Source organism: Xyrauchen texanus, chromosome 24 (genome assembly GCF_025860055.1).
Source record: "Xyrauchen texanus isolate HMW12.3.18 chromosome 24, RBS_HiC_50CHRs, whole genome shotgun sequence".
NCBI classification, from domain to species: domain Eukaryota; kingdom Metazoa; phylum Chordata; class Actinopteri; order Cypriniformes; family Catostomidae; genus Xyrauchen; species Xyrauchen texanus.
This window is the reverse complement of record NC_068299.1, coordinates 16,138,218-16,161,332: the sequence shown is the minus strand read 5'-3', so window position 1 is coordinate 16,161,332 and position 23,115 is coordinate 16,138,218. Positions and strand designations below refer to the sequence as shown.

Below are 23,115 nucleotides of genomic sequence, written 5' to 3'. Positions count from 1 at the left end.
TGTGCACTATTTATTTTAATATATATCTTTACATAAATACTATTTTCCACTTAAAAACTATAATTTCGTTATTTTACTTACTGATGAGCAAAAGGTGGAGGCAGAAATGACCATGTACCTTCAGGAAATGGCCATTGATGGGGAAGAGGACCCGCTGACTTGGTGGAAAACGAACGACAAGGTTTCCGTTCATGGCAAGATTAGCACGGAAATATCTGTGCATATATGCTACCAGTACTCCATCAGAGCGGGTCTTCAGCACAGCGGGTAGTGTAGTTACTCCAATCCGCAGCTTATTAAAACCAGATAAAGTGAATATGTTGGTATTTCTGGCCAGAAACATCGAAATTTAAACATGGTCTATGGTGAAAGATATTAGAATTCTTTACGCATTTTTCAGCCATCCGTTATGGAGCTATTCGATTTTGCATATTATTTTTTAAACGTTCATTTGTGTAGTTCATATGACCACTTTACAATATTTCAATAACATAATTTATTTTGTAGCCTGTGCTGAAGTTAATTGTGCTGCTAATTATAAGTGAAATGTTAATCCCGAGTTTCGGTCTGAGTGTTGTTCCCGTTTTCTTGTTCTTTATTTGTTGTTCTTCTATGTTTTAATAAATGTGTGTTATTCATATTCACCTTGTTTCTTTCATTTGATTTGACATTATGGATTTATGGCCAAGGAAATGTTTCTTTAAAAGTATTAACCAGACAAAAGTTATTTGACGTTCGCTGGTCTGGGTTTATCTTAAACTGCCGCTTCAGTTTAAGAGCTATGTGACAATGAGCAAGATTTTCTGAGACACTACAACTACTAATAATTAATTAATAAAGGCTATTTTCTTGTAGCCTACAACATAAAATATTTTAATCTAAATGTACAGTGTAAGACATGTAAAAAAAAGACAAGAAGCTAACAATGTCAAGATCAATATTTGTGTAGCCTGCCTGACCCGGTATTTTCACAGACTAACACGTCATGTCTCTGGCATATACTACAGTATTTAAAATAGCATATATGCATTAGTTATATTCTCAATTTAATTTACAGAGCAATCCCTGCAAAGTTTTTAGGTTAACTATAGAAGAGACTAGGATTAGTGAGTCACACTAGCAAGACTCGCAAAAGGGGCGTGGCATCACGATGGTGGCTCTACATCGTGATGTTGGTCAGCCATCACGATGGACGATGATATCGTCCATCGGCACAACCCTAACATGTAATCTCATTTGCAGGGTCTGGAGAATTGTGACGTGCAGTATCTCTTTGATGTTACATTGCCAGCAATGGTGAAACTGACTTTGAATGCACCCAAGATTTGCACCCAGGTAAGGAAAACAACACACAAAGTGTATACACTAAAGCTTATGCTTTCCTTCACAGGCTGGTACAGACACTAAGGTTTTAGATAGAAGTAAATTAATAATAGTAATCATGTCTGGCCGGTGAAGGTCAATGGGACACAAGTGCTGCATTGTAAAACCAGTGGCAGGTGAAGGACACTTCCACATGACAAGCAGCAGGATCATTAAGACCAGAACTAATGATTATGTTTACATGGACACCAGAAAGCGGGTTATTGCGAGAAAGCAGCGTTCTTGTTTTCAGCACTGTTTAAGTTGTGTACATTTTACTCCTGTATACATGCGAGTCAGTCATTAAGCAGCTTTCTCCAGAGCAACGTAACTTCCCGCAATGCTTCTGGATGGAAGACTTCACAATTTTTTCTGTTGCTTTTTTTTATTTCCAGATATTCCAGAGTTGTTGCTGTGTTTGTTTTCTTACCTTTCTATCGCAATCTGCAGTGGAATTGAGCTGCAATGGCCGGTTTCCCTTTACGTAAAGTCAGGGATTCCTTTATGTAAAACTCAGGGTTTCTTCGAGCAAAACAACACACTCTGGGATGGTTGTCACAGGAAAATTTGCTCCAAGCTCAAGAGACAAAGCAAACTCTATAATAGGGGTGCCCAGCTATGTGAATGTGCACCGGGAGACAAAGTCCTTGTAAAACTGCCCATGTCGAGCTCTAAATTAATAAACTAAAGGACCCTTTGAGGTTACAAGGTGAGTCGGTGATCTCGATTATGAGGTTAAACGAATGGATCCAGGAATTCGATGGCCACTTACGTGAACCTGAGGAGCCGTCAGTATTTTACAGTGGTGTTTATTAATGGGTATGTTTTATAGTGTATGTGCTTTTCCTGTTGCACTCCCAGAAATGTTTAGTTGACTTGTTGTTATGCTCCATCCTGAATTTTTTTTATCTAGTCTGTTCCACGCACATGTACACTCTTCAATAACCTGTTAGAATGCCGCGTATGTGTTTACATGGCCATATAAGCAACTTTCCTAGGGAGAAACCTAGGTCTGTTAAACCGCTTTCTCTTAATCCCTTAAATGGCGTAAGGAAATTGGTGTTCTAGTTTACATGATGTTTCAGGAATAACCTGCTTTCTTAAGTCCATGCAACCGTAGTCAATGAAAGTTAAAGGAAGCCGTCCATTAGCCTGTGTTCTGCTATCAGAAAAATACAGTTGAGGGATTATTTTCCTAATTTACCCAAATTTGCTTGGCCTACTTAAAGGCTCCAAAAAGGACAAATAAGCTCCATAAGCTCCATAGTCCAGCTGACTTATGCACTGTATTTCAAGTTTTATGAAGTCATTCGAACCACACAATTAGCTCCACAGGAACTGCCCGTGTAATGTACTGTAAATAGAAAGTGAAAATGTCTGCTAAATGACAACATTGACTGTTAAAATCTAACTGAGGACTTTTAGATTAATACATTTAGCTTCTTGATACCTTTTAGTTAGGAACTATCTTATTCATGACAACCCCAGTAGGCCCATTCTTACTTGCTTAGCCATATAAAAAGGACTTATGTAAGATCCTGCACAAGCTTTTGACTTTCAGAAATTCAAGAATACCCCCCTTAAAAAAGAATGTCTTTAGTCTGTCCTTGCTCAACCACGCTCTTTATTTATGTACATTTTATTAATGTTTGCATTGATTAGTCATCTGTTCTGCCCTAAAGAGTCTTTAAGTCCAATCAGTTGAGATAACCCTCAGCTGCTGGCTGATGGTGGAATACAGCAGGACACCTTAATTACTCTTGGCCATTTTCTTAATGTAATTCTGTCTCCCTGTTTGGTCAATTGCTAAAATAATTATCTTTGCCTCTCTCTCCTTTCCATCTTCCATAGCCAATCCCGCTGCTTAAGCAGAGGATGAATCAGTCCTTGACCATGTCACAGGAACAAATTGCCTGCCTTCTAGCCAATGCCTTCTTCTGTACATTTCCCAGACGCAACTCACGCAAGTCTGAGTACTCCAACTACCCTGAGATAAATTTTTACAGGTACTACATACTTTCTGTACAAGATTGTGGCTCCTGTCAGTTACATATTTGTGGGTCTAGTTATTGATTATCAGAGGTTTCAGTTTTCCATCCAAATAACAGTTCATGTGCAGGCTGTGATGTAAGTTACAACTTGATTTAACAAAGCTTCCCATTTTCTAGTAGTCCATTTCTATTACATTTACAATTAATTTTGTCTCCTATGTGGCATGTGTAGGACTGTTATAGGTAGTATGTTTAGTGCAAGATCCTCCTAATCAAAATTACACTCTTGCACATTCACAAATCCACAATTTTATTTCCAATACACAGGACTTTTTGTTTTTGTTTCATTTTTAGTGGAGTACCTCATGCATTCAAATAATCCATTAGGGAGCAGTGATGCTTTTACTGCCATGAAAAGAATATTACCAGAGACTTTTGATTTAGGAGAGAAGGGCCACTCATATTTAAATGAATGAGAGAAATTGGAATTCCCAACCAAGGAGCTCTCACGGCCAAAGTTCAACGGATGTAAAAAGGAAGTCCCGCCTTACACTGAAAAGGGCCAATCACCTTTTAGATACATACATCACCTGTCAATCAACTCATGTACATGCATGCACATTAGCTACTCAAGCTGGGAAAATTACATTTTATGGTTATATGATGTAAAGAAGCACAATGATACCAATTTTGTCAGATTTTAATGCTGATTTAAAATATGCTCTTTTATCATAATCTTGCTGCATTGGAGTGTTCCAAAGATGGCCGACAGTAGACTGATTTGCTAGAAAGACTTTGATAGTACAACTAAAAGCAAAAGTTATTTTGCCATTTACTCACCGTCATATCGTTACAAACCAGTATGACTTTCTTTTTCCCTTCACAAATGATTCATTTTCTGAAGAATTTCCTTTAATCTTTTTTCCATTTAATAAAAGGGAGTGGGGACTGGGGCTGTCAAGCTCCAAAAATTATCCATAAAAGCACCATTTAAGTATAGGAAAAGTAGTCCATATGCTATATTCCAAGTCTGCTGAAATCATTTGAGTGCTTCTATCAAAACAGATAGAAAGTAATATGTTATTTACCGCCGTAGCTCTCAGATCAAAATAGCAAATCTCAGATTTGATGTCAATGGCTTCAAAACTTACTGACCATATTCCGTAAGTGGTGTTGACGTACCATTTTATAGTCCATGCAGCTTTTATAATCCATTTCAGAGCTTCAACAGAGAGGAAGATCATCACCTTTTGTTTTCCATGGAAAATATAAAGTCATGCAGGCTTGGAACAAAATGAGGGTGAGTGAAGGGTGATATAATTTTAAGGTGAATTGTTCCTCTAATTATTTTAAATTGTTGTTCCTACAAGATTTTTAAGAATGCGAAAATGAAACTTTGCAACTCATTGTTTGTTGTTGTTTGGTTTGATGGATTTTATCTAGATATTTTAAAGTGTATTGAGGAGACAACGTTTAGGAGTTTCTCTCCCCTTTTAAATTGCGGCTCTACAACAAAGCCACTCATATGGCACAGTACTTAAATCAAGTCTTTACGGGCTGATTAAAATAAATGAATGAGATTCTAGAGAGAGTGATGTGAAGTGCGTAGCCATCCATCTCTCATCTGTCACCATGCCTCCTCAAAAGTCTTCCTCTGTTGAGCAGGATCCCTCTCCAGCTAGAGCTTATGAGGCATGGAGATGTTTTAGTGATTATACAATATTATAACATAGTCTATGCTTTTTGAGTACATTTTGGGGTATATTGTATTGTAAACTTGTGTTTCTGTGGCTAAGAAATTTGCTTGAAAATTGTTTGTATTGAGCGACCCATTTAGACCAGCCCCAAGAATGTTACTCAACCAATGGCGTGAGTTGGGGGTGGGAATATGTCTTTGTTTGACCAACGGCAGATGGGGGATGTATTCAAAAAGCTGTTCTGCAATTATGTTTGGTGGCGCTATAGTGTTGCAGAAATTACATACTTCAGCATTAATATTTAGAAAATTACCCACTTCACCTTTAAGTCCAATTTCAAGTAAAACGTTTTTGTAAAATGCTGTTTTTCTAGACTTTTCAGTGTTATGGAACAAATTAGATTATTATTGTAAGTGAAACATAATTAATATGACATTGACAAGCACTCTTGCTCATCTTAAAAGAATTCTGTGTTTTATAACATTTTCATGCATGTTTAGGTGAGCCAGGAATCATCTGTCTTTGCTTTAATAAAGTCATTCATGGAGGTCAGAGTGTAATAAAAGCATCCTTTAAAATCTCATTGGGAAGACTGCTGGTGGTTCAGTGTACTGCTCCCTTGCAAAAGAACGTTGTAGGCCTCTGGCTCTATTTTCATGAGTGTGCAAAGTGCAGTGCTACGCACTACAACCGTGCGCAACGTCTTATCCAATTTTCACGAGAGTGCTAATTCTAAGTGCAATTCTCGTGCCAGTGCAAATGGGCGTGGGTGGGAGTGTTTGCGCTATTGTGGGTGTATGCGCGCAAACTGTGGGAGTATTGTATGTAAATGAAGTGGTGCAAAGCGTAATTTGCTATTTTCCTGAGAAATATGTAATTGTGCTAAGATGTTTCAACACCACCTCTTAACTCAGCACAAAGTTCAAATTCAGTGTCTGCATTTGTAGTTTGGAGATTCCACCAGCAGGTGCTAAGAGAGTTCATGTCTAAATTCTGAAAGTACAGAACATTAAATAATGTCCCTGACAATTGCAATTTTTAAATGTAAAAATGTAAATGCTTGAGATTTGTATTACATTTTCTAGAGGTCATGGTATATTTATTTTTTCAATTATTTTTATTGTTATGTTTAAATGTATTATTATTATTATTATTATTATTGTATATTTACAATTTAAAATTTGTATTTAATTTGTAGACTACCTCTAGTAATATAGGTGCCATATTCTAGTAAAAGGTGCCAGTGGAAGGAGAGACTAAATAGTTTTGATTTGGTATGACTTTTGTACCACTTCTTTATTTTAATATTTTCGTTTGTTTAAAGTGTCATTTCAATGTAGAATTTTTTTGTTTTGTTTTTTTTCGTGTTTGATCAAAATCAACCTGTAGAAGTGAAGTGCATGCCGATACAATCCCTGTTAATACTGGCCATGATTTGTTTGTCAGTAGATGAAAATTATTAATAGTACTTACCTTCCCTATAATTTAACTGAGTGTACATCCAAATTCAGAAAAGAATCACATTTATGTGTATAAAAGGAGCATGTCACTGTCATAGAAATATGCCTGGCATTCATCAAGGTCAAGGATGCAGTTAATGTACATTTTCTATTCTTCTAATTCATTGCATACAGTCCATTTACACTACCAACATCTTATAAATGTGCTGTCCTTGTTTATATCACTGGTGCTTGACAGGGTATGGACTATATAATAGGACGCAGATGGTGGAAATCCCTGAGAAGAACCTCAGAATTCAATTGTACTTGATCCAGCCCATTTGTGCATTGTGCAGACTTAGTGCATGCTTGCACAAAAATACAAAATATTCATGGCCATGTCCACTGCTATGGCATAGCACTGTGCTTGGCGCTAGTGCTCTTGAAAATAGGGCCCCTCAGTTTTACTCTTTCATGCTGAGATGGCTATTGATTCCCCAGGCACTTCAAGTACTTGTATTTAGATCCTCTGTATATCCTGAAATTTGTATAGTACATTTGACTTACATTTGCAGCCATTGCTTTGTTTCTGGCTTTATCTTCCCTGTTGGACATAACTAAATGGTCTGAATGATATCAGAATTAAGCCTAATTAGTCATTCAGGTGAACACAGGTCAGAGACTCAGACTGTGTGCCCGCATTCTACATTAATAATCAAGTACTTAGGTATTACATGTATCATGGTATGCACAGTATCATATACATTTAATTTTTTTATAAAAAGAAAATTAAAAGTTAAAGGGATGTTCATGGTTCAACACAAGTTAATCTCATAAAAAATAGTAGTGGACATTTCCCTATATGATAAAAAAATAACCCATGAATCCACATCCAGGCACTCAGGTGGAATTTAAATATTAAAAGCCTTTATTATAGGACCTTACATCTTAAAAAAGCACTATCGCATATCAAACCAAATAGGTTTTGTGTCCTTTCCGGATTACCTGTGGCAAATACACACTGTTTAAAAAGTATAGCCACAAGATGTAAATATTATGTGTTAACATTTAGTTTGATACATTTCCTTACTAACCATATCTGTGTGAAGTTATATCAATATTATATATACAAATATTGATATCGTGACAGTATAATTCTGGTAAACCCTGTAACCTGGTATGTCATTACGCTGGTAAATCCTTGATTTACATTTTTTTATTTGAGTGTTTATGGACTGGCCCCAATCCTTTCTATCAAAAATACTTTATTGTAACCAATATATATAACTGTACATGTGACAGCTCCATCAACTGGCACAAAACTCTCATACTGGCCCTAGGCCATCTGGCGATTTTTGGACATGGCACCATTTTAATACCAGAGTTTTATTTTGTAGTAGAAATACCATAATACAGTGTATGAATATGATAATTATTCAGTACAATAGTATATATCAAGTACCGTGGTATTACCATCTGATACATCACTGTACCATAGTGCTGCCACGGTCCTTTTTTTTGCTTCAGCCATGCAGCAGAAAACAAGTTTCAGCAAGACAGACATGCTGATCGTTATGGTGCAGCCCACTTTAATTGTGACTGTCCATCAGTTTACTCATTGGCTTGAGCACTGCCGCTATCAAGCACCAGGCAATTTAGAGATTGCTTGTTTGGTACACCTGTTAAAGTCTGGAAATGACTGACTGGCAGAAGATACAAGATTAAGTTTTGAAATGTGCACATCAAAGTGTGCTTTCCTGTGAACCTGCAAAACTATTAACACGGCTTCATGAATGAGGTTTGAATAACTGTCATTGGTTTAAGGGGGCTTTCACACTAGCACTTTTGGTGCGCACCCCGGTTCGAATGACGTCAGAGTTCGGTTCGTTTGGATGATGTGAACGCTGTCTTCCGAACTCGGGTGCGCACCCGCGAACCGTACTCGGGTCCGCTTAAAAAGGTGGTCTGGGGTACGGTTCATGTGAACTCCAGTACGGTTCGCTGATATGAACGCAATCGAACCAAACCGCGGAAGTGAACCGCTATTGATGACGTATAATGTGGTCGTCAGTCTCACACGCGTCACTTTCAAAATGAGCGGAAAGAGTTTATGTTCGTTCGTGCGTGCGTGCGTGTGTGTGTAAACACTTACCTTGACGAAAAGTGGGATTGACGCACACGCACTGCAAGCAGAGAGATGATTTCTGCTTGCCTTCGCAAAAATTGTCTTCGGCGGACAGCCCGCTGTCTTTTGAACGATTTCAGTATTTTTGCGGCAGACAGACGCAAGTGTGTATCTGTATCTTGATGTTGAAAACAAAACCAAAGGTTAAAAAAAAAGAAGAACAAATGTGAACCAAGCAACTCTATTTATTGAATTTTGACGCCTTTTCATTTTGCGGTTATCAAGCAACACGATTACGCACCAGCTGCAGCTTGATGACGCAAGCGTACCGCGGTTCGGATACAAATATATAATGTGAACACAGTCCATCGGGGGGAGGGGGGGGAGCAATCGAACTCGAGTTCGGAACAGGCAATCGAACCAAGTGTGAAAGCCCCCTAAGATTCAGATTGATTCTGAATCCAGCAGCCTTCTTAGCAGCCACTGAATTTGTTCAGATTGTTATGTTGTCACCTCTGCTAGTATAGAGGCTTTTTGTCATGCATTCAAATTGATTTACCAATTCTGGGATTTGTATTTTTTCTTTATTTATTTTTTCAGTTTGGACCCAGCAATCCTCAGCATGTTGTTGTGAATCAGATTTATAGATTATTTTTCTGCCGTTGTAGGTTCCAATTCATTTAATTTCATATAGGTATGTTTTTAATACCACACATTAAAGGTCAGCAATCTGTTTCTAACTAAAAATTCACTCTCCCATTCATCTTCCATCAATGACATGTTGCCTTCCAGGCTACATTACACAAAATCAGCTCCTCCAGGCTATATGTAGAAAGCCTCAATAAACGAGTACTCTGCCTTTCTTCCTAAGGGCTTTTAGTGCATCAGCATTTCCTCTGTCATTTAATTTGTTCTCCTCTTTTTTTCCTGATTATTCCTTGTACAATCCTTGAGAAGAATGTTGAATGCAAGAGGAAGGTGTTTAGCTTGAAGACTTCAGTATTCTAAATAGAAAAAAAGCCATTTAATGGGGTTAAGGCAGGGGGATCAGTGCTGATCACTCTTAAGGCTTTTGCTATTTGGGACTTTTTAAAAGCAAGCCTGCGGTTCTTTAATGGTCTTTTAAGGGAACGAGGTAGTGTTTCTCTCTCTCTGTGGGCTTTTGTTAAATGGGACACGAGTGCAGCGCTGAGCCCGCAGGCTTGGGTCTGTATCATTGTTGTCCAGACAGAGAGTCCATCACAGGCAAGCATGCTGAGCAAACAGGACTTGTGAGATGGAGCGGCAAAGTCTGATCACACGAAAGTCCTCTTTCCACTCATGTGTCCTGAAGAATGACGCACCGACCTGCCAAAGTTTGCATTGAATCTCGTATACGTCGCTTTGACTTTAAAAACTAAACGTCTCCCTCTCATGGTCATTTTATGACCGCATTCTTTGAATATGAATGTTGTGTTTAATGAATTTTCTGGTGAATGTACCTAACCAGACCTTTTTTGTATCTCTGTATTTTTCTAGACTGTTTGAAGGTTCATTCCCACGTAAAATTGAGAAGCTCAAAACTCTGCTGTGCTATTTCAGGAGGGTCACTGAATCAAGTAAGTCTGAAGCGAACATGACGAAGAGTACAACTCCCCACTCAAAGCTATGATGTTGTTCATTGTGAGCTAGATTTTTCACCCTTTTTATTTTCTCTCTCTCTGTCTTTAGTGCCCACAGGCCTTGTGACATTCACAAGACAGAGTTTGAGCAGTTTTCCAAAATGGGAAAGGTACATACGTTTACATGCTTATTTACATTTCATGCAAAAAATAAAAACTTAAATTGAAAAACAACATATAGTGCTCAAATGCATATGCACATTTGTCTTTTTTTATGTGATGCAGCTAGAGGGCTCCCATGACATTTATAATGTTCACTTGCAGAGTTTACTCCTTCAAAATACTTTGTTCTTGATAAATGAATTTTGGCACCGAGTAGTCACTTCAGCCAATTGCTTCCATTGGCAATGCAGGCCATGCCAAACTGCCTCTCTTTTTTGCTTATTAGAGAACTCTTTCTGCTGAAATTGTTATATTTTAAAGTCCTTGAAGTCAAGACTGTAACTTTACACTTCTAGTTCAATAGAAATTCTGCGACCCACTCCATGTTTTTTACAATGCAGTTATTTCATAGTACTTGAAAGTTGTAGTAAGGTTTTTTTTTTTATCTGTAATGTATTGATGGAATTGTTGTTTTTTTAATGTTGTGTTTTTTTGGGGTTTTTTTTGCTCTAAGCTCCAACACCCAACTCACCCGTCTTCATATCACCTGTGAGGGCACCATAGAGGATCAGGGCCATGGAATGCTTCAGGTGAGAATGTCACTCATGGGAAATTTTTGCCATGACATATGTCAGATACAGTATGATCTTACTTTGAATGATACAGAAGACCTTCACTGTCATCTTTTCTTTCAAAGAAGACACATTTGCATAGTTGTTGATTTATATTGAAGTTGTACTTGAATAAACAAAGCCATGAGAAACCTGGAAATATCAGAGGGGTTTTAAAATTGCAATTTCCAGAAATAAAATTATTAAATGGAAATAATTGCAGTTATGGAAATTTCAGTAACACTTTACAATAAGGTTGTATTTGTTAACATTAGCCAATGCATGAGAAATCATGAATTAACAATAAACTATATATATTTGTTTAGCATGTATTAATCTAGGTTAACCTTAATTTATGAGAGCACTATTGTGCATTGTTAGTTTATGTTCAATGCATTAACTAATGTTAACATATATAAATGTTAAAAATATATTAGTTAATGTTGAGCTTAACACTAACCAAGATTAATAAATGCTGTGAAAGTGTTGTTCATTGTTAGTTCATGTGAACTATTCTAGTTAACTAATGTTAACAAATGCAGCCTTATTGTAATTTCAATTTTGAATATAAATTTGTGATAAGCTCTTAAAAGTTTTGTTGCCTAGAAATCACTATTTGTGATTAAATGAGTTTAAAAATCTTCACTTGGTCAGAAATCATGGATGACTGGAAAAGTCTTGGAAATCCATTGCTCAAAAGGTGTGGGAACCTTGATAAATTATTGGTTCTAGACATTTGGGTTTGAATATATTTGGTTAAATCATTGTTGCAGTTTCATGAAATGAAAAACATCAAGGATCATTTTTATTACAGAAACACAGTTTGAGAATTAAACTCGTAATATATTTTCTCCAAACTTTCTTTCCTATTAGACAATAGACATAAGTTATTTAAGATCAGACACATCTGTGACTTTATTTGGCCTCTGGGTGACGAGGTGAGACTTCTTTGTCTGCAATGCCCAATATGAGCACCGTGCAATAAAATAAAACAAAACAACTAGAACATCACAATCTTGACCTGACTGACTGAGGTTCTGCAGATCCCTTGGTCCAATCACATCCCTCTCTGCACTGTCCAGTCTTTCTGCTGGGGTCCTTGGCCCTGCTCGCCTCTTCCCATTCCTCCCTCGGTTGGGGCAGGGCACACCCTGACAGCTGATGGGCACACATGAACAGCCCTGGGAGGTCTCAGGAGCCCGGGGTTCTGCCGGCCGGATTGACGGATGTTTCCGGAAGGGTGGGATGGGCTGACAGGTTGTCAGTGGTGCTGAGGAGAGGCGGGGCAGTAGAAGCTGTAGTTGAGTGACCTGATCAGCGAGATCATCTGGCAGCCTGCCAACCTCCCTCCCCCTTTTTCCTCCGTCTCACTGAGGAGACTGTGGCCCAGCAAGACCAGCCTGACAGCCTCAAACACAAAGCCCTAAAGGGGTCATACGCTCCTCTTGTTTAACTTTTCAGAGCTGCCCAGGTTCTGTATTACTACTGCGGCCCACACACCCGGGTCTTTGCAAAAATAAATATGCGTAACAATAGACGCGTGTGACAAAAGACAGCACTGTAAAAATGGCCTTCAAAAAGGAGTTGATCATTTCTAAAAAATCAAGGACTATACAGTAGTATTGCACATGATGTATATGATATAGAGCATGGTTTCAAAGTTGTGAGTCTGCAATAAAAAAATCTGATTCAAAATATATTTTAAACCTGAAAAATAAAAGTTTAAATAACCAACATTATGATATAAAATGAATAAGAAACATTAACATACTACACTAATTCGAATATGTACAAGCAAATGTGACTATATGTTAACTCCTTTACACAGGATTTCCTTGCATCATTTGAAGCATACTAGTTGATCTTTGAAACATTCTGAAATCATGCTTGCGTAACATGGTTCATCAGAATGCACAAACTTGTCATTTAAATTAAAAGGGGTACATACTAAATACTAAGAAATGCTAAGAAAACAACAACAAAAAAATTAAATCAAATTTCAAATAATTTCATTTTTTAATGATAAAGTCTATATTAAATTAGACAAACAATAGAAGCATTTTCACAAGTTGACCCATTTTGTACCCTGTTGTATATTGTAACATTCAAGCATATAATGTATACTACTGTAATGTATAATATAGAAGTATTATGTAGTATGATATGCAGTGATATGACACATTATCATATAAAAATGTGGCTTTGCAACCACAAGATAATTAATTTAGACAAGAGCTTAATCAGTCAGCCAGGAAGCTGTGATCACACACTCATTTGTTTGAATGATCTGACCTCCATGGCTAATGGCTAAGCCTTAATAGATCCATTATTCAGTTCAGAGGGAGTGGTGTGTGGCATTGGCAGAAATCTGCACCATAACAGTGGACAGAAACCACAGGAGTCCTATAATGTGTAAACGCATGCTCTAAGATTTTATCAACACACAAAGTCATGTGATTTGAAAAGAGTGTACACTGTATTTAAAAATGTTTTAGCAAGCATAATTTCCCCCATTTGTTATGCAGTTCTTCAGCTGAGCAATTGTACGAGACTTTTGTTGCCATATTTTGTTCTTTATAATGCACCACATGTTCTCAGTTGGAGACTGGTCAGGACTGCAGGCAGGCCAATCTAGCACTTGCCCGCTCCGCATACCCAGCCAGGCACTTGTAATCCGTGCAGTATGTGGTTTGGCGTTGTCCTGCTGGAAAATGCAGGGACATCCCTGGAAAAGACGGCGTCTGGTTGGCAGCATATGTTGCTCCAAATTATTTACATATCTTTCTGCATTAAAGGTGCCCTCACCGTTATCACCCCTGCCACGGGCACTTAAACACACCCATATCATGACAGACACTGGTTTTGTTACAGTTAACTAGTTTTTAACTGTGCTGAAACTTCCCACTTTACTCCTCTTTCTTAGTTTTATGCACAGCCGGGCAGAGCACTTCTATTTTCTTACCCCAGTTTATTTTAGCTGCTTGTCTCTTGCCAGAACCTATAATATTTCATGACATACTGGGCAAGGTTCCTCACAGTTGGACCAGTTGAATGCACAGACAAGTACCGGTATTGTAGATTTCTGTAGCATAACAATAATAAGATATTTTGACCCTTTAGAACAACTGAGCAGGGCTGTTTGTAGCTGATGAATGTTTTCTCTCTGGGTGTTTGTGCATGTGTGCTTCAGGTGGACTTTGCAAATAAGCTGGTGGGTGGAGGGGTAACAGGTCTGGGGTTGGTCCAGGAGGAAATCCGCTTCCTCATTAACCCTGAGCTCATCGTATCACGCCTCTTCACCGAAGCTCTGGACCACAACGAGTGCCTCATCATCACAGGTCAACACACGCACACACAACTGTCCACTCCTCCCTTCCTTCTGTCCTCCACACCCTCACATCTCTGTCTGATTGATGTCATCCACCATTGAAGTCCTGGTTCCTCCCTCTTTGCTGTTCAAACGCCTGTTTTCTAAACAAAATTGCTAATATAAAATGTTTATCCTTGGATAAACTTATGGCTTATTAAATAATCGAGTGATATCTCACATGCAAGAGTGCACAGGTCATAGTCATGCTAATTTTCTTACTCTGTAGTTTTGTCTTGTTTTCCATTAAAATAACTAAACATATTTTAAAACAGGACTGTGAAATGAGCTAAGATAATAAATCTTGCTTTTAGAGAAATCTAACAAAAGAGAGATACATGCTTAAAACAAGCAAATACAATTTGCCAATGGGGCCAAGAAAAAAAAAAAACATTATAATAAGTATATTTTTCTTGTGAGCATAAACCTAAATACATTTTGTTAGATTTCTCTGAGAGCAAGACTTCGTTTCTTATTTTATTTTGCTTCACAAGTAAATATATATGTTTTGATGACGTTCAGATATTTTACTGTAAAACAAGATAAAAATACTAAAGAAAATGTTTTGTGATTTTATTCAGTACAATAGCACAATTGTGAGAGTGAACAGGAAGATAAGTAAGGGATAATGCACAGTCAGCTGGTTGTTATTGCGAAATAAACCACGACAGGGTGATCGGGACCCTGACGCAAAGCTGTTTAATCCTTCTTATTACACCGCTACTAAGCAAATAAATATTTAAATAGACATGCATACCTTACAAGTTTGTACCAAATCATGTTTGTTGCGCAGCTCTTTACATAAAATATTGATTTGTGTTGAAATTATTTAATTATGTAAGAAGAACTAAAATGCTGAACAGCTTAAATTAAAAAGTTATTTTGGTGTTTATTTTGTGTAATGACCATCTGACTCATTATCCAGGCTATTACATGAATGCTTTCCAAATAAATGTACATGAAGCATAGATTTGTTTAAATAATTTTCTATTAGCTTACATGTAGAGATCGCACAGTGATCCAAGAAGCAGGAAAGATACAATACCTGAATGACCGTTCTGATACGTCTTAATCCCTAGATGTGTGGTTATTACTCAAGAGATATCAGACTGCTAGATGGTGCCATTGACCAATCAGAATCAAGTATTCCAGAGTGGTGTGTGTGATAATATGAAGTAACTTAAATTTTCACCAGTTATTTTGTTATTTTTTCACTCCAACAAAAGTAGGTCCAAAAGAAGCCAAAGTATGTTCCAAGAGTGCTGAAATATCAGCACTCTTGGAACATAGTTTTTCCAAGCAATTTGAATTACTGGAATGCACAGTTCTATAATAGGTGCTAATTTGCTCTCATTTGCATAAAAATGCATACCTTACAAGTTTGTACCAAATCATGTTTGTTGCGCAGCTCTTTGCACAATGTGACAATAATGTGCGAAAGATAAGGATGCAATTTATTTTTGTCATGCATTCTCAATAAGACATGTCTTTAACAAACAATCAAACATAGCAGATGATGCAAACTCTTGGAGTAATATAAAAAAAAAAAATAACAACAGTATATTCAAAAGCTTCAGGTTGATTGGCTGCGAAAATGGGGCATGACAGTGAAGCTTAACTGCACATTTTGTCAAAATTGAGTTATGACCGAAATCAGATCTATTAGAAAATGTTCTGTCCTGTGACAGACAGTTTGTGTCAAATATGTTTAGATTCTGAGAAAGTGGAGTGAGACGGTTTTATAATCCACATTTGGCTAGACAAAGAAAATTTTAAGTCACGTTTCATTGTTGGTGTAGTTACTGCATTTTGGCTTTGTATGGCTGAGTTGTTGTTTGTGCTTTGACCACACGATATGATAGAGGAGAGTAATCATGGACCATATTAGAATGAGATCAGGTTTGTTTTTATCCAATTCTCTTTTACACTACAGTCAGTCTTGGCTGTAATCACAGTTCTTTAACACTACATATAGTGAGTATAACGCTCCTCTCTATTTTTTGCCACAAGTAATTTGCCATTGCTCAATGAAGCTTGTGTATTCATTTGGCTCCATTCTCACACACCCCCTTCACTCCTCATCCAATTTGAACGGAAATCCATTACATTGATTCACACTGGACTCAGGGCAGCCCTGTTATTTCTCCCAAGCTGAATTGCCCTATTTGTCACCCTCCAACTCACTGTGCTTGAGTCAACACGTTAAGTGACAACCCCTCTTTCCTTTCACAATATATCTCTCCCTCTTCTCTCCATATCTACACCATTCCTCCATCACTCTATTCCTCCTTTATGAACCTTGCTCTACGACTAAGTGGCAGCACTGGAGAGGAGCCCAGGTTATGAGTAAGTGTCCTGCATCCAATACACTGCAAACACATCAGTTTCTCTCTCCACTTCCTCTACGGATGGAGCCCTGCTGCTCCTTTCTTATCACTGCTGCTTTTTCAATACACGCACCCCTTTCTGACATCTGTTGTAAAGGTTTCTGTACATTGTGGGTATTTATTTAAGGGAAGTTGGAGCCAGCAGTAACACAAGTGACAACTGAACGTTTTAACTAAAGACTGTTTTGGTTATAAGAAAATAATTCTAAGTTTCAAAGTTGGAACTTTGTGTTGCACCATGAATCTTTGTTTTTCCTGCTTGGTAATACTGAAAGGATGCAAAGCAATCTGCCTAAATCAACATCACATTTCCCCCCTCACAGGTTTTCTTACCTGCATGCAAGGACATAAATAAAATCCCATGGATCCTTTTGTAGTGACAAATGAGCATAAATTGTGTGAATATAATATGCTCATAAAATTTTTGCATAAGGAAAGGCTTATGTGTTTTGAAAGTTTGCAATAGAGTATTTTACATGTCCTTTGGTGTGGAATGCTATACTCTACTATTCACATCTAAAACCATGTTAAACTTTCCTTTCTAATTATTATGCATGAATTTTTATAAGTATATTATGAGAGAGACCACATAAAATATTTGTACGTTTTAAAATAAATTTGTTACACCCCAGGACCAATCACAAAAAGTTCTGAAAGGCTTAAATATGGCAAAAAACAATTAAGAGAAATGGTGACCTGCCATGTAGTAAAGTTGTGCTACGATTGGCTTCTGCCCACTCTCGCACTTGCTGTCATTTCTCACCCACCAATGCACACTCACATCTTTCACACAAAGTGGTGTGCCAAGCACAGGACAGTCCACAGTGCACAAACTGTTTAAACTGATATATCATTTGCCAGAAATGTGGAAAAGATCTATGTAGAACAGCCTATGTTTAGAGTTGGAAACCAAGAAAGATTAACTTTTTTTGTTTTTCAACAATTATTATTATTATTTTGGCTCCTGCGATGGGTATGGGGGCGTCCCATCCCTGTGCGTTGAGCCGACCAGATGAACCAGTTGTTTCCATTGCTGACGGTCTTGTGCCATCTGCTCTGCATCCTCCACAGCGACTCCATGTTGTTGGAGGTCGCCCGCAAGGACGTCAAGCCATCGGGTGCGGGGTCTACCTCATGGTCGTCTCCAGCCTGCGACTCTCGGATCAAACTGGAGAATGGCTCTTGTCGGGTGGTCAGGAGGCAAACGGAGGACATGGCCAAGCCAGCGGGTGCGACGTTGCGCAGCCAGGCAAGATGCTCTGGGCTGGCATGTGCGGGCTCTAAGCACTTGATTGGAAATCCGCTGGGGCCACCTGATCTTCTCAATGGTCCTGAGGGCCCTGCTATCAAAGCCATCTAATCTTGTAATCAGTGTCTTATTTAAGGGCCAAGTCTCCGAGCCATAAAGCAGGATGGAGAGTACCGCTGAGTTGTAAATCCGGAGCTTCGTCTTGCGTGAGATGGACTGGTGCCTCCAAAGTGGTTTCCAGAGAGACTGCAGAGCTGACGCAGCCAGGGCTCTCCTGCGGGTAATCTCTGGTTTTAGGTCCCCGTTGTCTGTCACTAAGGATCCCAGATACACAAAGTTGTTGACAGGCTCTACAATATCATTGCTAAACTGCAGGGAGGTTGGATGCGGTCCATCACCGACATACATAAACTTGGTTTTTGTCCAGCTCACCTGAAGGCCAAGCTTCTCAGCCTCTTCACTGTATATGCCCAGAGCGTCTCTCAACTGGCTGTAGGACGTGCTGAGCAGGATGGTGTCATCAGCGTACTCCAGGTCAGTCAGGTGGTAACTGCCGAAGGACACTCCGGGGACCCGCTCACAAACCCTAGACATCAGATGGTCAATGATGCAGTTGAAGAGGTCAGGAGCAGCCACGCAGCCCTGGCGAATGCCACTGGAGATGGGAAACCAGTCTGAGTCTCTGCCGTTAATACGGACACAGCTCTGAGCGTTGCTATAAAACAGCTTGAATAGTGCAACGATCTTGGGTGGTGCTCCAAGGGCGTGTAGGATACTCCACAGTGAAGTATGGCAAACGGTGTCAAAGGCAGCCTTCAGATCTATGAACCCAATGTAAAGATGGCGATCTTTACGGAATTCATAGGTCTTCTCTATCATCAAGCGAACGGCAGAGATTTGGTCTATCGTGGAGCGGTTAGGCATGAAGCCAGCCTGCTGGGGGCGGCGGCTACTTCTGATGGCTGGGAGAGCACGAGTGAGCAAAATCTTGGTAAAGAGTTTGCCTGGGATGGAGAGCAGGGTAATGCCTCTGTGGTTGCCGCAGACTAGCCTGTCACCTTTATGTTTCCAGAAGGGCAGGATGACTCCTCTGGTCAAGTCGCTGGGAAGCCTTTCTGTCTCCCACACCTCATTGAATATGTGGGTAAGCCACTCGACAATGGTTTCACCCCCAGAATTTAGCATCTCAGCGGTTATTGCACAGATGCCGGGGGCTTTCCTGTTGTTTAGTTTTTCCAGAGCGGCTCTGACTTCCTCAGGTGTGACAGGGTCTGTATTGCAGACAGCACTAAGGGCTGTAGCATTAACGGTCGATAAGGTGGCGGTATCAGCAGGGGAGGTACCGTGCTGCAGAAGGAGGATGAAGTGCTCTTTCCAGCGTTCAAGGCAGTTTGCTTCAGTTGCTATAAGATTGCCATCGGAATCTTTCACCAGGGCTGTCTTGATGCGTGGACCATTACGGGCTTGGCGCAGCAGACTGAAGACACGGCTCATATTATTGTTATTGGCCGTGGACTCTAGGTGTTTAGCTTCTGCCTGCCAGAACTTCTCCCTATCCTCAGCTATAGCCACATTGCGCTGATGGTTCAGTCGCCGATATTCCGTCATGTCACCTCGGAGGCGGGCCTCACGTCTCCGTTCGATGATGTTGAATGTTCTCTCTGATATCCAGGGCTTTTTCGGGGAAGGTCGGAAGCATCCGAAGACATTGTGAGCTGACTGGATGATACTTTCCTTGAAGGTCTGCCAGTCGTTCACCTTGTCGGTAGCCAGGTTATCAAAGGTGCGGCGGATGGCGCAGCTGAAATCTGTGGCGATGTTTGGATCACTGAGTAGGGAGGAGTCAAGGTGAGGCTGAGTCTTGGTGTGCTGGTTGACTCGCAGCGTTAGCTTAAGCTGGGCCACCAGCAAGCGATGGTCGGTGTTGCCAAGCTCTGCTCCTCGGTACACACGGCAGTTGGTGACAAACGGCTTCCAGCGTCGAGAGATGAGGATATGGTCCAGCGCTTTCCTAGTTCTGCCATCTGGGCTGTGCCATGTCCAGTGATGGATAAGCTTCCGGGAAACCAGGTATCAGCAACACAGAGATTGTTGTGATGGCAGAGAAGGAGAAGGCGGTTACCATTGTCGTTTGTGAACCTGTCAGCAAAGGTTGTGCCGACAGGTGAGCCTGTGAGCCGATCACTGCTAGACAGAGTGGCGTTGGCATCGGTGAGGATGATGGTGATGTCGTGTGGTGAGGCTTGGCCAACAGCCTGGTGAAGTTGGTCAAAGAAGGCATCCTTTGCTTCCTCGTCAGCAACATCGGTAGGGGCATAAGCAACGATTACTGTCATCTTGCCGTGTTGATGGAGAAAGCGGGCCGACAGTAATCTGTCGCTCAGGGGTGTCCAGTTGATGAGGGACTTGCGGAGGGTTTTTGGGATGGCAAGTGCCACGCCATAAAGGCCTGTCTGTCTCTCAGGGCCACTCCAGAAATAGCAATGGTCGCCTGCTGTTGTTTTGCCATTACCGTGCCATCGAACTTCACAGAGCCCTGCCAAGGAGATGTTATAGCGGCAGAGCTCTCGGGACAGCAGGGTGGCAGCTCCGGAGCGAAGGAGTGTCTGGACATTCCATGTGGCGACCCGGGTCTTGTGACGAAGGTTGATCCGTACTCGTTGGTCGAGGTCAGGCTGGGGTCCGTTGTCGTGTTGGGCTGTCCGGCTACTTTCTCTGATCGGTTTCGTAACAAAAAGGTTTTTTTTCCTGGGTGGGTTGTTAGCCCTCCGCAGGATAGTCGGTTGGTGGGGCTGCCACCTTACAGCATACCGACATGCTGGGGTCTTTGTTTGTCTGGTACCTATCCTGGAGACCGGCCCGTCTAGGGAGACCCTACCAGGAGCAAGCTCCCGACGGTATCGCTCTCCGGGGTCACTGGAACATGCAAGCCCTCTCGCCACGTCAAGGCCAGACCCGAGAGAGAGTTTTTTTCAACAATGCCGGAACCAAATGATTTGAATGATTTTCGGTTCTGTTAACGATTCTCAAATGTGCATTTTTCTGCCAATATGGACAGGACATCATGCTAAAATAATCTGACAGTGTTTCTGTGCAGCACAATTCAGTGGCAGTGCTGCCCCGCTACTGAATCTACAGCATGAAATACACAGCACGATCAGTGTAATCCTATTACTGAATAAATGACTGTAAAACAGTTAAAGGATGGGCAAGGAGGAGGCGAGAACCGGCTTGTCAACATAAATAATATTTTAATGAGAAACTTAAACCAAAAGCACAAACATAAACACACACATGACGGACATGCCCATAATTATCTCTCTCTCTCTCTAACCATTGTCACCGGCCGCCTTTATCCCTCGCGCGCCTCATCAGGCCGATTGGGGACCGGGCGCGCAATATTCCGATCGGCCCCGCCCCCCCTCCGCTCCACAATGACTCTTATTTGTCGGTTCTTTTGAATCTAGTGTAATAACAATAATAATTTCTATTTACATAATGCTTTTCATTTGCATTGCAATTTTTTGCTGGACTAAGGAAAACTAAGACTGCAGTAAAGCTTACTGGTAAAGAGTGGTTTTTAGATCTTTATTGAGGTTTCAAGACATTTTATATTATGGAGATGAGAAGACAGGGAGTTCCACAGAGAAGGACCATAGACTAAAAAGGTATGATCACCCATGGTATGGAGGTTTGTTCTGGGTACATGGAGGACTGAGCATATGGTGGACCTGAATGGGTGAGCTGAGGTTTGTGCTCAGTCAGGTAGAAAGGTCCCAGGCCAAGTTGGGCTTTCAATTTCCATTCCTAGTTATGATGAAAGAAGTGGCTGCTCAAGAGTTAAATAGTCTTTCTCAGTGATGTGCTAGTGAGTTATAATTTTGTAAATGAGCCTCAACGTCACCACAAACTTGGGATCTTTCCACCCTGTCACATCACACCCTTACATGGAATCAATCTCAGATATTAGTCATCTCTTTCTCTTTCATTCATGAAAGCTTTCTCTCTCCCTCTCTCACCCCTACTGCAACCTCCCTCCACTTAACTCTATTACCTCTTGCCACAATGAATGACTGTGGGCACGGTGCTCTCTAATGGATCCAGCCATTCCATCACAGTTACTACAACGAACATAATATTAATTGTCATCTCTTTTTCTATTGCAATGCAACTCGACTTTGCAGCAAATCATATCCCAGTAATGCATCACGACACAGGCTCCTTAATGCACTTTTTCTGCGTCAGTAGAGTTGGCAGAAATGCTGAAGGGTTGGTACGTGGATTGCTCTTTGTCTGAGTGCCACTGAATCTGGCCACAAACACAAATTAGATGGGAAGAGGATTCTGGAGGATTTCATGATAGTTGTAGAGTGGCAGTGCTAATATCTGATGTTTTTTTGCACATCGCGATGTGGTCACTTTATGCAAGTGGTTTCAACTTAGTATCCTAAAAGTAAGAAAATTCAGCAATTTAAAGGTCAAGTCGAGTCAATTTAAATTGTATAGCGCTTTTCACAACAGGCCGTTTCAGAGCCTCTTTACAAAAATGTATGTAGTATCAGAAAATGATGCTGTGATGTCTTAAAAGTCCTCATTGTGCGGATAAATGAATAACGCAATTGAAAATCATACTTTAAAATGTTAGTTTACCCCAAATTTTTAATTCTCTCATCGTTTACTCACCCTCATGCCATCCCAAATGCAGAACACAGTTGAAGAAAGATAGAAAAAAATCTTAGCTCAGTAGTTCCTAAAAATGCCAATGGATGGTGATCAGACCTTTTGAAGCTCAAAATCACAGACAATCAGCATAAATGATATCCATACAATCACATTTGGTGCAAAGAAGATTCAAGTACTTATTTAAAAATAAGACATTGTTTCCGGTCAGAAGCAGTATGCACATGTGATGTAATTGCTTTGTGATGTTCACTAGTGATGTTTGGTTTGTGAACAAATCGGTCTTTTTGAACGAATCATTCTCATTCACCTCCACACATTGACTCATATTTTTTTCATTCACTGACGTCTCTCCCGTTCTAAGTCAATGAGCTCTGCTGCTTTTCATGCCTGTAAAGACTGATTTCAGAGCAAGCCAAGCATTCGCGTACATGCTGTAAATCA

The 23,115-nt window shown here is 40.1% G+C and overlaps 1 protein-coding gene across 1 annotated transcript in view; it reads left to right on the top strand.

The window, feature by feature from the left end:
* The window catches only part of LOC127618312 (poly(ADP-ribose) glycohydrolase-like), a 50,556-nt gene that overhangs the window by 18,092 nt on the left and 9,349 nt on the right, over positions 1-23,115 (top strand). Inside the window, exons 8-13 of the mRNA XM_052090694.1 lie at positions 1,243-1,335; positions 3,214-3,368; positions 10,133-10,212; positions 10,325-10,385; positions 10,892-10,967; positions 14,179-14,326. Coding sequence (XP_051946654.1) covers positions 1,243-1,335; positions 3,214-3,368; positions 10,133-10,212; positions 10,325-10,385; positions 10,892-10,967; positions 14,179-14,326 — 613 coding nt within the window. The remainder of the gene's footprint in view (positions 1-1,242; positions 1,336-3,213; positions 3,369-10,132; positions 10,213-10,324; positions 10,386-10,891; positions 10,968-14,178; positions 14,327-23,115) is intronic.